This window comes from Egretta garzetta, unplaced genomic scaffold, assembly GCF_000687185.1.
Source record: "Egretta garzetta isolate BGI_Z169 unplaced genomic scaffold, ASM68718v1 scaffold70, whole genome shotgun sequence".
In the NCBI taxonomy this organism is placed as follows: Eukaryota; Metazoa; Chordata; class Aves; order Pelecaniformes; family Ardeidae; genus Egretta; species Egretta garzetta.
Window position 1 is genome coordinate 960,786 of NW_009258539.1, and position 17,253 is coordinate 978,038.

Consider the following 17,253-nt stretch of genomic DNA (forward strand, 5'->3'; position numbering starts at 1 on the left):
GCAGCTGTGACTTTGAGCTGCAAATTCCTCTCGCTTTCAGGGATACGCAGAGTAATTCCACTTTATTTATATACCATATAAAGTCTCAGTTCTACTACTTGTTTCAAGCTTTCTCCTTAACAGACTCCTTATGTCTTTCTTCTCACCTTCCCTTCCAGTCTTTAGTCCAGAAACTTTATCTGTTATCTGGCAAATCTTTTCCCTTCCAGAGTCCTACATGAAGGCATATTACTAGGCAGTCCCCTACACAGCACTTGCAAGATTTTATTTCTTCAACTTTACAATATCACCCCATATGTGTTATATGAAAGTTAACAATACTGTCTATTTGAACTGGGCTATAAATTTATTGTAAAAAATTGTTTATCTACATACTTGTTTAAATAAGTTATCCATATGCCCTATGGATCATTTTTGTTTTGTAATAATAATAATAATAAATTTCAGGAGTTACTTGTTTCTCAATTGCCTCCTGAATGAAATAAAAACTCTCTTTGAGCAGTATAATAACCAACCTGTTCACTTTCACATTCTTTTTCTAATTTTTAGTGAAAAACATTGATTCAGCTTAACATAGTCAATTCCTTCTCTTTCAGCATGGCAATTCCTGTATTTGGTGGTTAGCACATCAAAAAAGAAATTCTGTTAAATATGAGCTATTATGGCATTAAGGTTCTCTTATTGACCCTAAAACACCCTGTGCTTCTAGCCCATTTCAGTGCTTAGTACACCTTAAAATTTTTACAATACTGAAAACACACACTGCCTTATACTTACAGAAACTGCAATACTTATTCATCTTTCTGTGTCTAGGTAATGTCTATTACCACAATATCTTAGCAGAATATACTCAGTACTAGTGTAAATCCCTGTGTAGATGACCCTGGTGTTCAAGAACAGAAGTCTTTTATCTATCTTTATTTTATGTTGCTTAGTTGGAGTAGGTTATCTTTTCAACCAGAAAAGGTCAGCTTTTCTTTAGAAAAAGCATGTCAACATTTAAAGTAATGTAACTGTAGTAAAGTTGAACTGATAAGACTCTTCCCTTAATCTTGCATAAAAACTCAGCCATTATGCAAAGGCTCTTCAATATCTATGATGATCACTCTCTTTTCTCATAGTATTTTTCTCCTAAAATAGGAGTTGCTATATCTAAAACATTAAGGGGTTGCCAGTATTCTAAAATTTTTTTTTCTTGCTTTCATGCATTTGTGTTTGTGCCATTTTGCTTACTTTTTTCACTTTGGCACACCTGTGCCTGACAAGACCAGATTGTTTGTACCCCAGGAGAACACAAATAGAAGGGAATTTTCTCCTTCAGTGTCTTCAGAGCCTGTCTTCTAGGATACAGCTTTTGCTTTGTTTGGGACCATTGAATTTTTTTAACTCCACAAAAGACATGTTTTTTCCAGTGTGCATAAACTGTTTTCAGTGGGAAAGGGTGTTTTTGTAGTAAAAGTTAAACTAAGTCCCATGTCTTGAAAGTAGACCACTCCCAATCTTTTGATGCAAGTCCAAAGATAGACTCATGTTGTTTAGAAGGATTATAACTAGTGTTCTTTGAGGCAGATAGAGCATTATTTAACAGAAAGGTAAGGGTAATAATAAAAAGCTATGACATCATATTAGATGTCATTAATTAAAATGTTTGTGGAACAGATTTTAGGAACATGACTGTATTCTATCGGCTAACAACCCAGTGGAGTTTCTTTTTAAGAGAGTTTATTATTAAGTAAGTACCAAAAAAAAGAGCATAGCCATAACACATTTTTCATAAGACCAGAAGAGAAATGTAAGGAAATACGTTTTGTTCCACTGTGTTTGCCCATAAGCTGCTGTGCAATGAATAAGAAGCATGCATCATCTTCTGAGTTACAGGAAATTGTTTTCATGAGCTACCAATCTCTGAAGGTCTCTTCTTGGAGTTCTTATGATTAGAAGTGGATAATTTTGCTAAGTGTATTCATTTGAAGCATTGAAGTAGGTACTTTAAGGTGGAATTCTGGTAGTATACACAGTAGTTTCAGATTATCATAATTTATAAGTGAACTCTTATGGAACAGGATGTAGACAGGAATCAGTCATGTTTGCATGGTTATGATGCAGCTGGAGTTGTAGAAGCTCTGGGAAGTCAGTGATATAATAGAGCAATCTCACATTATGATCCTTGTCTTCTTCCTTGAACAATTTTTCTTTCAGAATGTGGTATGAATTGTCACAGTATTTTCTTAAATAAATGTGACATCAGATTTGTCAGCTATCAAATATCTCAGATGCTAAATCTTGGGATTTTTAGCTAGTATATGGTATAAAAGTCTGAAGGAACAAAAGCCATTGGGTCCACAAGTGCTGTTTCTTCCACTTAATCTACTTATTTTCTCCTTGTTTCAGCTAGTGCAAAAAAAGATAACTGTATAGACCTAAATGGTATGAGGTTCTATACTGTCAAGTCTTATCTATGCATAGTTAGCTGCTTTTCACGTTTCACTTTTAGCACCAAAATGTCAAGGTACCATGATGCTAATCCACTCCAGTATTGATTTTTATGCATTATTAGTTAGCTCCCCTAAGTTATTTCAGAATCCTATGGTATCTTCACAACTGTCATAATCTTACTGGAAAAGATCTTATAGGTTCTTAATAGAAGTACAGCCCATAAATATCAAGTGTTCTTGGTTCTTTGTCAGCTAGCCTTTTAGACTTACTACAAAAACAGCAAAGAAAGGCATTGCCATAAATTTCCCTGCAAATAAGACTACAGAATTGGGAGGGGGTGGGAGGGTGGATCTTTTAAGTTCCTTATTTTTGTTTTGTTCCCGTCAATGTAGAAATGATTATAGAATCATAGAATGGTTTGGGTTGGAAGGGACCTTTAAAGGTCATCTAATCCAACCCCCCTGCAACAAGCGGGGACATCTTCAACTTGATGAGGTTGCTCAGAGCCCCATACAACCTGGCCTTGAATGTTTCCAGGGATGCAGCATCTACCACCTTTCTGGGCAACCTGTTCCAGTGTTTTGCCAAACTGGATCTTCGTGGTGGTTTTATAAACCCCAGTTTAAAAATAATATTTTTGAAATGTTGGGTTTTTACACTGCATAGACTTTTTTACCTTTTTATCATCAATGTCTGAATGATATAGCAAATCTTTCTTTTTGTTTTCCAAGGAGACATAAATGTTTGTAAGCTGAGGTCCTACACAAATGTTGTTCTTTCACTTACTACAGTGGTAGTGTTTCTTTCCTCTACAAAGCAAGAGCACTATTTCACTTTTTTTTTTTTCCTGAAAAAATGTGAGCCTCTTCAAAGCTTTGCCTCTGATAGACTGTTTGATTTAAAAGACACAACTGTGATTTACTGTCTCACAGAAATTCCACTTCACATCTGGGTTGATTTGAGAGTGCTTGCAGAAGGCTAATGTGTTTAAAAGTCAGTTTAGGTTTACTTCCTCCATCATAGTCTGATGGCCGAAAAGGCCATTGAATCAATTATTACAGTTTGTCTGGTTAACATGTGATCTTTGCTTTGTTCGTTTTCTGGACACTAATATCCAGTTGTCCAGTTGTCTGCTGATGCATCTTTTAAAATACATTTTCTTCAGACAATCTTCTGTGCTGAAGCTGAATTGCCTTTTTTTAATTTTGTTTTCATTTTTTGGTTTTGTTTTTTTTTTAAATCTATTCATCTTCTCAGTACACGTGCTTTAAACATCTCTATTGTCTGGAGTAATGTGGAAAGGAATTAAAAGTAGTAAATTATTGACTGATCTGATCTGTTGTGTGTGATTCTTCAATTCCTTCCACATTATTCTGGACATCCCACTCTTTTAGAAACTCCTTAATTTATGAACATATTTCTTATTACACTATTGTGAGAGGTCAGATGGTGATGTTTATTAGTACCTCACATTTTTTTCCTAAAAATTATTTGTTCCAGTTGTTTCCTTATACATCGTTCAGATACTACTGCTGTTGAAAGACTCTCCTTCTGATATCTTGGTCATCAATCCCCTGCCTTAGGGATGACAAAATCTGATTGGGTCTCTGTATATACTCTTCTTCTTGTGGAAAGCATAGCCCTATTGTCTGGAATAATATGGAAAGAGTCATAGAAACTAAATTGTCAAAGGTAAGTCAAAATTTATCTTTAGTGCTTGTGAATGATATCAGATTGACACCACCTGAAGACTGAAGCTCTCTGTTTATCCACAGGAAAGCTCAGCAAAATTAGCTATTTTATAAATTTCCAGACTACCAACATGCCTCAAAACTGGGTGATAAGAAAGCTTACCTCTAGAAATAGGATGTCTAATGTCTGTACCTGTTCAGGCATTGAGTACTTCCTAAGTCAGCACTTTGATGTAGTCATTTATTTGCAATAAATTGGATGGAGGCAAGTATCACACTGAATACATACCGCTGCTGAGTCTTCATATAGTGCTGAATTTTAGTGAATGCTCTCCAGAACAGGTAAGAAGCATCTAGAAGCACGTAGACAGCAAATTGATTCCAGTCTTCCATATGATTTCTTCTCAGATACAGATACAACTAAAAATCATGTGTGTATGCATGCATGTAATATTTATTTAAATAAAATAATGTTATTTTTTCATGGGCAGTCATTTGAATATATCTGTGAGTGTTATATCCTGAAGAATAGAAGAGCTGTGGGATGCAGAAATTAATCTATTAAAGAGAGAAAAATGCCTTTGCTTACTGGTCTTTCTCATACTCCCTCCAAAAAGATGCAAAGTTTCTTCCAAAACATCAAAGAAGATTCAACAGCTCCTAAAATATTTTAAAACCATTGAACTGTTGAGAACAATTTTTAAATTTTACACTGGACATGTTTAGAAGGCAAATTTTCTACTAGATAATTTTCAGCTGAAGTGACACTTGGTCTAAAGAGCAGTGATTATCCATGATTTTAGAAAACTTTGCTGTCTGTAGATTTTGTTTACCCTGTTTGCTGATAGTCACCTTACAGTTCTTTTAGTTGCAACATAAGAAAAAACCCTATCTATGTAAGTTCATGTGTGCACTCCATTCATTTTGCTGAGCTAAGTGCAGCTCAGCAGTCCTTCCTCAGGTCAGTTTTTAGAATAACCTCGGAATCATCATTTGCTACTTCAGTGAACCCAGTGAAGTAGTTAGTAGTCACAAGGATGACAGCTGTCGGAGAAATGACTTTTAGCCTTCATACATACATACACACACATATATATGTGGGTTTTTACCCTGTTTAACTGGACAGCTCAGTCTCAACCAATTAAGTTTCTGTTTGGTTTGGGTTTGCGTTTTCATGGAGATGAAATTGTGATTTCCACTACCATCACTGCCCCCCATCTAAAGTATCAGGATCTTGTAATCTGCACTAAAAATGTTATGAAACCAAGTAATTCTGTAATTATCTTCACTAATTATGCTTTAGCAGTAGTAAATGGCAGGATTTTATTAAGTTAGCCTGGCCTTCTTTCTCATTTCATTTGTATTTATGGAGTTCTCATTTTAAATTTAAAAGTGAGTATTAAAGTTTAGTAGTATTAATTTTTCAGCATGCTATTAAGTAGCATCCATTTTTTATCTAGTTTATAGCAGCGGTCTGTTGGGGTCTTAAACAGCTGTGTAGAATGTTACCTGTTTTTGAACTGGTCTAGTCCTTCTGCTTAACATCAAGCAGTTCATTAAAGTGGATTTTTATGGTATACTGGTTTTGAACCAGGACAACAGAGATCCAGTTTTTCCACCTGTGATTTAAGTTCTTTAACTTCCAAGGGAGGAGGAAGACAATTTGGGATGATCAGAGAGGGACAGTGGTTTTTAACTATAACTTCTGTCAGTTTTTCTGTAAGAGCTCTTAAGTACTAAGTAAACCTGCAGCCTCACATTCTGATTTGATGTCACCAGATAAAGCAAAATAGGAACCTTGAAGTATGCAGACGCTATAATTTGTCTATTGTCACATAGAAAGTATGAAATAAACCTACTTGCTCTGTTACAAAAAAATGTGTCTGTGGAAAAAATTACAATATGATGAAGGTCATTGATAATGAACAGAGTGCTGGCACTGGATGGCTACTGCATAAGAAATGCTTGCATATTATGTTTTGTCTGCAGTTTTGATAAGCATACTGATGCAAGTTATGTTTGCTACTTGTTGATATTCAGTAGTTTTGTAAGTATTTTTGTATTTCCTTGCCCTGTGGTCAGGAAGTGAAGTAGAGGGGGAAAGGAAATCTGAAATTTTTGTCCATCATCAAGACCCTACTTTGCAAAATTTAGGGGAAGCTGATTAATGCTCAGTTTCAGGAAACTATTCTGTTCTGCATATATTTATGAGTGCATATAAATAACGAAGGATTTTTCTTGCTTATCAATTTCTGCAAAGTAATTTTAATTCGAAACATTATTTGCTGAAGGGGGAAGGAAGCAAAAAAAATACACACTTTTGATACTCTTTTGACACTGTAAGGTGATATTTGAAAACTACAAATTAAAGAAGGAACCTCTATCTTTGGAGAAAGATTCATCTTATTTTTCCTCATTTAATCAGTATTCTGTATGTTAATACCAGCATAACCATATGTGGTGGGTTGACCTTGGCTAAGGGCCAAAATCCCACCAGCTGCTCACTCACTTCCCCTCCTCAACAGAGCAGGGGGAGAAAATAGGGCAAAAAAGCCTACGGATCGTGGTAAATACAGGGAAACTGCTTACCAGTTACCATCGCAGGTAAAACAGACTTGAGTTGGGGAAAATCAGTTTAGTTTATTGCCCGTTAAAATAGATTTGGGTAGTGGGAAACAAAGACAGAAATTAAAACATCACCTCCATTCCTCCCCTTCCCAGGCTCAACTTCAGTCCTTTGCTCCTTACTCCCTTACCCCTCAATCCCAAGTGCTGTAGAGGGATGGAAAACGGTGGGCTGTGGTCAGTTCAAAACAGTCTTTCTCTGCTGCACCCTCGTCCTCATGCTTTTCTTCTCCTGCAGTGTGGGTCCTCCCATGGGCTGCAGACCTTCACAACAATCCTGCTCCTGTGCATGGGTGTTCTACAGGCCGCAGTTCCTTCAGGGCATATCCACCTGCTCCAGCATGGGGTCCTCCATGGGCTTGCATGGTGGTTACCTGCTCTGGTGTGGGGTCCTCCATGGGCTTGCATGGTGGTTACCTGCTGTGGCGTGGGGCCCTCCAGGGGCTGCAGAGGCGTACCTGCTCCACCATGGCCCCTCCAGGGGCTGCAGGGGAATCTCTACTGGAGCACCTCTTCCGCTTCCTTCTGCTCTCACCTCAGCGCTCACAGGCAGTTTCTCATACTTTTTCCCATACTCCTCACTGCTGGGCAATGTTTTTTCCTTCTTTCCCTGAGGCACCACCATCTTGGCTGCTGGGCTCAGCTGTGCCCTGCCCTGGGTCCGTTTGAACCAGCTGTGTCCAGCACAGGGCAGCTCCAGCCTCTCCTTACAGCAACCACCCCTGCAGCCCCCCAGCTACCAGCACCTTGACACCTAAGCACCTACACCCAATAACGCTATTGTATTGCTTACGTAGCATGTGTTGCTGCTAAATACGCTGTATTACACCGTAGGAGAAAATATAGGATGGGTAACTGTTTGCAAGGGCACATTTTCCTCAGAACAAAATGTTGTGTAGGTCAGTCTTCATTGTACTGCAGATGGCAAGCAGACTTAAATGCATTGGCAAAAAAAAACCAAAACCAAACCCCAGACCTTTAGGTCTCCTTCTCAGAGTGCATAGTCATTTTTTTACCATGTTCATCTCTGCAATTGTTTACTTAAAACAAAGAAGGTCCCGAGATGAGAGTGGCACATAATTATTGGAAATGCACATGAAATCAACCTAGATATCATTTGATACATAGGATTCTTAGTTTCATTAACTACTTGATCCGGATGACTGTATATCTTCCGCTTTTAAATAGCTTTGTTTGTCCTTATGATATTTTGTCTTCTAGTGATTTCTGCTGTTTGTCCTTTGAATAATCACTTTTCTCTACATTTCCCAGATTTCATAACAACAGTTAGAAAGCCCAGTAGGAAGACAGAATCTTTGAAATATATATGATTTTCCATTCATATTGAAAAAAACGATTTGAACGAGCTTTATCATCACAAATATTTTTTTCAATGTGTAAGAAAGCTTAAACCTGCTCCAAAATTGCAAATGGGTTCCTCTGCACCCAAGGGCCAGGACGTTTACCACTGAGATAGATAAACAAGTCTTGTGTAAGCCAGGCTGCTCTGCGGTTTTGCATGATGTCTTCTGAACTAAAGATTTCCAGCCCCTGTTATGCATACCGCTAATGTCACATGAGCAGTCTAAGTGATCTACAAACACTGTTTGAACAGGCAGGTGTTGCTGCTTATGTACATGCATAGCCTGATACAGAGCTGGAAATGCTGATGCTTTTGCTGTTGCAAATAATGGCATCTTAGGGGAAAAAAAGTTAGGAAAGTTAGAAAAAAAAAAAGGGGGGGGGGGGGGGGAACCACAGAGTTCTCAGCAACTTGTGCATACTGGGTATATATACTTTCCATTTTCCTTCCCTTCCCTAAACCAGCCATCTAAAAAAGAAAGACTTTGGGTCATCTAAGGAGATAATTCTTTCCCTCATATTTGTGAGCTTGAAGATTTGGCTTTGAGGTTTATCAGGCTGAAAGGTACATGATAGCCTATAAATTTTATATAACAAACAAGAAGAATTAGTAATCTTTCCCCCTGTCCATCTCTGTCTTTCTCAGTCCAGAGTAAATATCCTTCCTCTTTTCCCAGTGATATAAGGGATGAGCTGGACTTGCAACATCTTGCTTGTTTACTCTTTTTTTTTTTTAGCCTGGGAAGGAGCTGCCCCTTTGCTATCACATCAGCCTAGACTGCATGGACTTTTTAAGATGCTGACCTAGCTTAGTGGTGAGGTAACATTCCTTTGTCACAGGCAGATTCCTAATATTTGTGTAGCACAGGGATTGCCTCATAAACTGGGAATGAAAAGGTTTAACACAAAGCCAGCTGAAGAAGTTTGACAATGGTGGTGTTTCTCCTTATGAATAGTACAGTGAAAAAGCTACTGTCTTTCTGTCAATTTTTTCATCCATGTAGATGCAAAAAGGAGTGAGTGGGGACTAGTTAACAAAGCAAGGTTAGGTCGTATTCCTGCATTAGGTGGTATAAATGAAGGATGGTCTTTACTGAGTAAGCTACTGCCAGATAGTCTCATAGATTTTTGTTACCAGTGCTGTGACTTCACTAACTCACATTCAAATGGTGTGCAGGATAGGTTAGTCTAGCAAGAGTCTGTACAACACAAGACTGAATTAAATACGTGCCACGCGAACACCTCAGATTCTCTAGGCTGCATTGTAAACTGTCCTACCCAGCATGAAGGTGCTGCAAGCCTTGAATGGAGCCTCTCAAGTCCACTGTAGTATCAGTGAGCAAGAATGATTTATGAAGGTAAAGGTGGTAACAGTTTGCTACCGTCGTGGGGTTTTTTCTTCTGTTGGTACTTGATGGAACCAGGGTAGTCCAAAGACTACAGTGTTTGTAAGTGTCAGCAATGTCCTGAGCATTCAAAGCTTAATTCTTGCAAATCCTTTGCAGTGGAAACAAACCTCTTTACAATGGGAAACATTTATAGGGAGGGGTAAAATGTTTGTTGCTTTTATTTGGCATTATTGTGTTACATAGAAATTGAATGAAGTCACTCTAATCGATTTACCCACTCAAAAGATTAGTTAGTACTAAATATATTTTGTTTCCATGGGTGTACATTCATTACCAATCCAAAATCGGTACTGTGTGGCACTCAGTGAAAGCATTCTGTGAAACAAATTAGCATTATCTTTTTATCTGCTTTAAGATATTGCCTACTTCAAATAAATGAACAACACACTGGCTAGCATTTTGTGTTCTTGGCAGTTTCAGTAGACTGGCTAAGGTTTGGGCCATAGACCAAACTATGCTCTTGCCAGTTAGAGGCAGCTTTTTCAAGTAAGCAGTGTAGACTAGAACTCTACAGTATCTTTGTACGTGCTCTCTGGATAAATAATTCCTGTTTCAAAGGTTGTCCAAATTAATATTTTTACTTTCATATGTCATGTTTTATTGAACATTTATGAACATGTATGGCATGTATTATTATGCTCTTACGTAAGTCTTGTTTCACAGTCTGCAGGGTAGGGTAGAATATTCCTTAATTTATAAAAGTATAAGTCAAACAAAAGGGAAACTACTGATTTGTCTCACTGGATATACTTAGGAAATCCTAAACTTAAGGAAAAAAGAACTGTGTTAAAAGTTTAACCCATGAACAAAACTTATTAAAGCTGTTGTAGTTTAATGCAGAGATATTCTTCATTTCCATGTTTGACACACACTACTTTGACTCAATTTTGTTTTTATTTCCATTTAGGACGTGTAGGAACACCTCATTTTATGGCCCCAGAAGTGGTAAAAAGGGAACCTTATGGGAAGCCTGTAGACGTTTGGGGTTGTGGCGTGATCCTTTTTATCCTGCTAAGCGGTTGTTTGCCTTTTTATGGAACCAAGGAAAGATTATTTGAAGGCATTATTAAAGGAAAATACAAGGTAAATGACAGTATACTTGAGTCCTTTTCCAGTGAGATGAGCTCTGCTGGTAAAATTTCTGGAAGTTGATTTTTGTATTTAGCCTGATTTAAATTTGAAGCTTATAAAAATCGTCTGTCTTACACAGGAAAAGACACCATTTTTTCTCTCCGGTCTATCTTGTTCCTGCTGTGCTTCATATCAATGTGAGGAATTAGAATATGGAAATACTTCTTTGGGCAACAACTAGCCCCTAACTGTACATTGAACTCAGTAGGATTACATAAGGTTTAGCTGTGAAGTGTAACATACTGTATGTTACCTTGGGTTTATAGCTTATTTAAATTTTTTAATGAACTAAAAGAATTAGCATAAAGGCTGGTCATCATATTGCTTTAATTTTTAAAAAAATTATGCTACTGTAAAGGTGTAGTTATGCATTTTTCTTTTTAGTACAGTATGTAGTAAAGTGCAGCTGATGATTCAAAATGAGCCACTTGCAACTGAAAGCAAACCAATGTGTGTGCAAGATAAACATTTTTCACAACGTAAGCCTCCTAGAGCATTACGGAGGCAAATTTAAAGCTTCAACTTCACTATTTTTGTAGTTTTGCTGAAGGTCGGTTTTGCTCTACTTTGCAACCAAGGTCATACGTGAGCTGTGTGTTAGTGAATTAAGAGTGGAAACTCCTAAAACTGTCTGATAGTCTGTAATATGGTTTAGGAAGTATTTTATTGTATGAACTTAACAGCAGCCTGCTAAAATGTAAGTGATAGCAGTGGTACTGCACTTGGTCAGGAGCGTATTTTTCATTCTTTAAATTATATATTCTTAGAAACAGCAGGATTTCTTCATGGCACTAGTTTCGGGATTACATAGACAAGTAGGCGTACCAGTTGCATGTTATGGAAGATTTCTTTATGGAATCTCGTAAGCAGCTAAAACCTTCTGGAAGCGTACAAGTTAACTTTTCTTTGTTTAAAAAAAAAGTCATGGCCAGCACATTGTGTCTTCTCAGTTCCTTTTCTATTCCTGTTTCCACAGTAATATGTCTATTCAGTGAAAATAGTATAAGGATTTCAAAACAGTCTTGCTGCAAATTTGCAACTGCCTTCATTTCATTAGAGCTGAAAAAGAAATGACAAATCACAACTATAAATGTGCATTTCATAGCTAATGTTCCTGAGTGCTCCAATTTAAAGCAATCATTTTTTGTAAAGTCTGATTTTAACTAAAATGGACATCTTTAAATGAACAGATTATAACACTGAAAAGAGTCTGGTTATAATTTTGAATTTTCATTTAGTACCTCGAAAATTAGCAGTGCACCATCTAAGTAAAACTTAAGTTCTTCATAAATTAAAGAAATACTAGAAATAGCTTAAGGATAGAATCCTTTTTCACAGAAAGAATTTTCTTACTTTAGTATGGTTTTATCAGGTGTCCATCGTCTTGACTAGTTGTACACAAACCTGCACTATGCACAAGATGAAAATATATTCTAAATCATCCTTTGCATTGTTGTCTCCTAAAGATACAGTTCTGCTCTAAAAGTGTTGCAATTGCTTGTATTGTTGATCATGTTAGTATGCTTTCCTACTCGACTGGCTGAAGATTAACTGTTGTAAAGTTGAAAGGAATATATTGGGAAGAGCCATTGTCCATGATACCTGTGGGACAGGACCAGAGTAGTTCCCAGTAGGCATTAGCTGACTCCCTTCTTACTCAGCATCAGTGGCATGAAATTGTGAGTTGATACAGACATGCCATTCCTTATAGTGGTTTTAGGAGTAGATTTAATTGCTACGTTTATCATATGCATAGTTACCTGTCAGACAGAGGCTAATTAGTTTTTCTATTGAAGAGTCACTTTTTATCTGAACAAAATGTAGCATAGGTAAAAAATTATGCTGTGATTATAACATAATACCAAGGATAGGTCAGCTTTCATGTGATACAGCGCTAACTGTTTTCAATTTTGTTATGCCATTTCAAAAGCAACTAATGTACAGTTTTGTAAGTTATTAAAAAGCATAGAAACTTCCTTTTACCTTTATCATGATAAAATGCTTACAAGTACCAACCATTGTTAAATCTCTGCAATTACTTTACGTAAAGAGTAGTTTCTTTTCTATATTCTTATTACTAATTTAATTTCTTTTTTCTTGCTTGTAATCAGATGAATCCTAGGCAATGGAGCCATATTTCTGAAAGTGCCAAAGATCTGGTACGCCGCATGCTTATGCTGGATCCAGCAGAAAGGATAACAGTATATGAAGCACTGAATCATCCCTGGTTAAAGGTAGTAAAAGCAGCTGTTTACATACCAGTTTCCTCTTCAAGGGAGAAAAAGATTTATTTCTTTTGTTTCTTTGAACTTTTCAAAATAGACAGGTCATTGTACAAAATGTGTGATGATACACTTCAAATGCTTTGCAATATTAGAGCCTGAGATTTGGATAATTGCCAGGCTTGAACTCTTGCTTAACAGCTAGAGCAAACTCACTTAGGCATCTTCGGCAGCATCAGAGTATGGGGAGTAGGGCTGCGTAGAATAAAGTTTGAAGAATGTGTCTTTCTGTGGCTCTTAAACTCCAGAGGAGTAATTTCTGATCTCTTCTTCGCTCAGTCATAGCTAGACCTCTTTCCTATTATACATGTAACCATGCAGTCTGTTGCAGTACACTACGCTACTTAACTGTGCTGCTTTCTTACATTACATTCCTGAAATGTCCCACCAGAGTGAAGGAAGTATGTAGTGGTGTGTTGCTCAAAGGCCGCTGTAGCTACATAGAATTATATAGTATCTGGTAATCAAATTATTTTTCAGTGGTGGCCGAATTTACAACACAGTTTGAGCCAGTGGAAGAGTAGTTGCTGGATGCTGAAGGTTAACAACAGGAGCAGGAGAATATGCACCTAGTTTCTCAGCAGTCCCATTAATAGGCTGTGCTAAACATTGGAGTTGGAAAATGATGGGTGTGTTGCAGATTTAAAAGGTGGCAAGTACCGGTTCAGAGCATTGTATTTTCTTTGGCAGAAACTGATGAATTAACTTTTTATTTGTTATCCTCTATTTCTTTTCTGTAGTGTGGGCCCAGGGTAGAGAGAGTCATAATATCATTAACTTCAACAGGGCACTTATTTGGAAAGGGTGCTATTCTGGTGTCTGCTCCTGGACTGTTTATATGTTTTACGTTAGACAAATATTGACAGAAAAAAAAAAAAAACCAACACAACGAACGAACCTGGGAAGCACAAGCTCGTATGTTCTTCTCCCACCAAGTAACTGCTAGTGAATGGAGTCATTCTTCCACTTCTCTGCTCTCCTTCTGGCTCTGACTCTTTTATTCCAAGCTGCAGAATGGTCTAGCTTATAAGAGGAGATGCATGTGATAAACATTAACATTAAATTAATTAGTGTATGTAGCTTCTGTGATGATTTGGGGCAGGGGAAGAAAGCAGTCAGCTGCTGCAAGTTCTGCCCCCACTGTCAGCTGTTCATTGGCAAATGTTTTGTCTGCATCTGCAATGGAGAATTCTTCCTGTAAGTTAGCGCCTGGTGTCACCAGCCATCGAGCTGGCACTTCCTGCTCTATTGGACACGTACCCCATCTCCCAAGCCTACCTGAAGTATCAAACACCCTTAAAAGCTTGCTCGAACACGGTCTTCACTGGGATTTGTGAATCACAAGAAGCAGAACTACTTTGTGCTTGCCAGCTTTAAAGTTCAGTGCTAGCCACAGACTAACAACACACCAGTAAAACAAAAGGCTAGGGTCTTACTACAAAGTGGGAAACAAAATATCCCTGTCCCAACTTAAGAATTATTTCAAAATATTTTAATCTCTCTCAGTTTCTTGAAGTTTTCCTTAAGTTGCAAGAAATCCTCATTCTCCTTAGGGTACTTACTAGCTGGTACATTTCTTGTCTAGTTTCTTAATGTCGAGAGAATATTAAGAGCTTACACTTAATGTTTCTTTTGTTTTGTTTTTTGTGGGATTTTTTAAGGAGAGAGATCGCTATGCATACAAGATCCATCTTCCAGAAACAGTAGAACAATTGAGAAAATTCAATGCAAGACGAAAACTAAAGGTAAAATAAATGTAGTGTTAAAACAATATAATTACATAACTTGATTTTGTGTGATACTTTATTCATTTTAAAAGTGCTAAGAGAAATATATGCTCTGAAATCAGCAATAAAATAAGAAGTTGAAACAGGCCTTCACAGTTGTTTATTGCAATGATGTCTTGTTAATGGTGTTCATCCTTTCTTTCATAGTGCATAGTTTTCAAACTAAATTTCAGCGCAAATTGTCTGGTATCAGCTGACGTGTGTATGAGGTCTTCATCTTAAATTAATTCAGTAATTCTTTGTAATATGAATTATTGGAGAGGAGAGAATAGTACAATGGCTTCTGTTATCATGTTACATTTACAATAAAAGGACCATAATAATGTTTTAATATCTTTTTTCAAGAAGAGCAAAGATGTATTCTTCAGTTTATCCCCGTTATGTTTAACTACACATGGGATTATTTCTCAGCTGTATTGAAAAGTATGTTAACATTTTAGCCCAAAGCAACATGGTTTCACTTCAGCTCCTATCTTGCGAAGTTTTAACAGAAACATTTTTAAATTCAGCGAAAGGGTGAGAAAATTTTAACAGAAACATGCAGCATTAAAATTCATGAGGTTTTCTTATGATTTGTAATAAAACACAGAGTCAGATATATGCACCAAGTTGCTGCTTTGCAAAAATTAGATGTAACTGGAAAAACAACTGATGATTAGGATGCAACAGTTGCTGTAGTTCATGATTTCTCTTAGGTGGTTTGTATGTCCAGGTAATGCTTTAATTAAAATGTTAGATAGTACATTTTAGAATATGACCTGTTTTCCTGCTCTGGACACAGTTTCAGGTCTTTTCCAGTTTTCTTCCCGGGGAGGCCACTATATTTAGTCTCCTGAGACCTTTTATACCTGTGCTATTTGTTTTCCACCATTTTGTCCTAAGCACTCTTCTGCAGTGTGTTTTCTGAAATTATTTGTTGTCCATTTTGCCTACTGCCACAATTGCACAATATTAAAACCTGAGTGTTTAAACTGTAATTTACTTGAACAAGTAAATATATGTCAGCAGATAACCATTTTTCTGGCTCTGTAACTTCCCGTGTAACACTCATACTGGGATTCTGGGATTATTACATTTTCATATGGATATATATTATGGAAGTCAAATATCCTAGTGCTGTCAGTGTCAGATTCTGACAATTCCTCAAATAACAACATATTGTGTTGCTTTAAAGAGTGGGGTTTTGTACTTGCTAAGCCACCCAACCTAGGTAAGAGGGAAAGAAGTAAATTAGTTATGTTGTTTACATTGCACTATGGGTATTTATGCCTCACACTTACTATTTTTAAATGCTTTCCCGTAAAAAATTGTTCTCATGAATCCCCTTGCAAAGAATTTATTTACTGTTTATTAGAGTAATGAATGACCAGCTCTTCTCTTAAATATGGTCACTGGTAACAGTAAAACAGAGCTGAAGACTACAAAGTTTATTTACTCTTCTGTGAGAAGGTCAACACATGAGAGACTTTGGGAGATTGAGTGACCCAGGGTGTCTGGAAATGTTTCATTATCCTTCTTTCTGTAATTTAGACTGTTTGGATATTTTTATTCAGGGGGCAGTACTAGCAGCTGTGTCAAGCCACAAATTCAACTCCTTCTACGGTGACCCCCCTGAAGAGCTGCCAGACTTCTCTGAAGACCCCACCTCCTCAGGTATTTTAACAGAAAGTATATTTACTGCAGTCAACCTGTCTTAATTCTATACTGAGTAGAATACCAAGTATTTGCTAACTTCTTATGATTCCATAAAGTTTCATATTAAGTTAACGTTTGAATGTGAAAGCATTTCAGTCGTAATGGTGTTAGTGACTGGAGAAGATGAAGAGGAAATCTCTACACAGTTGTAAGTTTCTACAGAAATTTTCTGATGTTTTTATTTGTTGTATGTACATTTAATTACAAATAGTGCTATAACCTCGTATTTCTCTCTATATTACTTGAGTGTAAAAGCTTATTGAAATTTTTTCTTGAATTCTTAGGCAGGAGCAAAGTTCTCCTAACTTACTAATAGTTGTTTATAAAAAGAAACCATTGTGTACCAGTTTCTTGACTTCCTGTTTTATAGAACACTATGATTAAGATGTCTCCTCTTTAAAACATGCTAGGCAGTATTTCTGATACTATAACCCAGACCCCCAAATCTTCAGAGAGAGACAATATATGTACTTCAAGGAGCTCCCAACATACTTCAAAGGGGAAGATAATACCTTTGCTGTGCCATGAGCACGTAGCTAGGCCTTGGGCAGGACAGTGATCGTACTCCAAGCAGTCCTTTTGTCCTTGGCCCATATTCAGGAATTTAAATAACCTGGCAGCCCCCATACTAAAACAGCCCTGTCATATTTAGGTATCTTAATTTTGACGTAACATTACTCACAACATTTGTAGTGCAAAAGCCTATCTGACCTAAAATGAGGATTTAGGATCAAGTTAAATGATCCTTTAAGAAAAATCTAAGGCCAATAGGACTCTCTCTCTTATTTTTATAAACAATATTACTGGCAACATATTTTAGCTATACACTGACTTC

At 37.0% G+C, this 17,253-nt stretch overlaps 1 protein-coding gene across 1 annotated transcript in view; it reads left to right on the forward strand.

Moving 5' to 3' along the window:
- The window catches only part of CASK (calcium/calmodulin dependent serine protein kinase), a 245,040-nt gene that overhangs the window by 154,803 nt on the left and 72,984 nt on the right, over positions 1-17,253 (forward strand). Inside the window, exons 7-10 of the mRNA XM_009646334.2 lie at positions 10,431-10,606; positions 12,766-12,888; positions 14,598-14,681; positions 16,277-16,376. Of these exons, the coding sequence (XP_009644629.2) occupies positions 10,431-10,606; positions 12,766-12,888; positions 14,598-14,681; positions 16,277-16,376 (483 nt within the window). The remainder of the gene's footprint in view (positions 1-10,430; positions 10,607-12,765; positions 12,889-14,597; positions 14,682-16,276; positions 16,377-17,253) is intronic.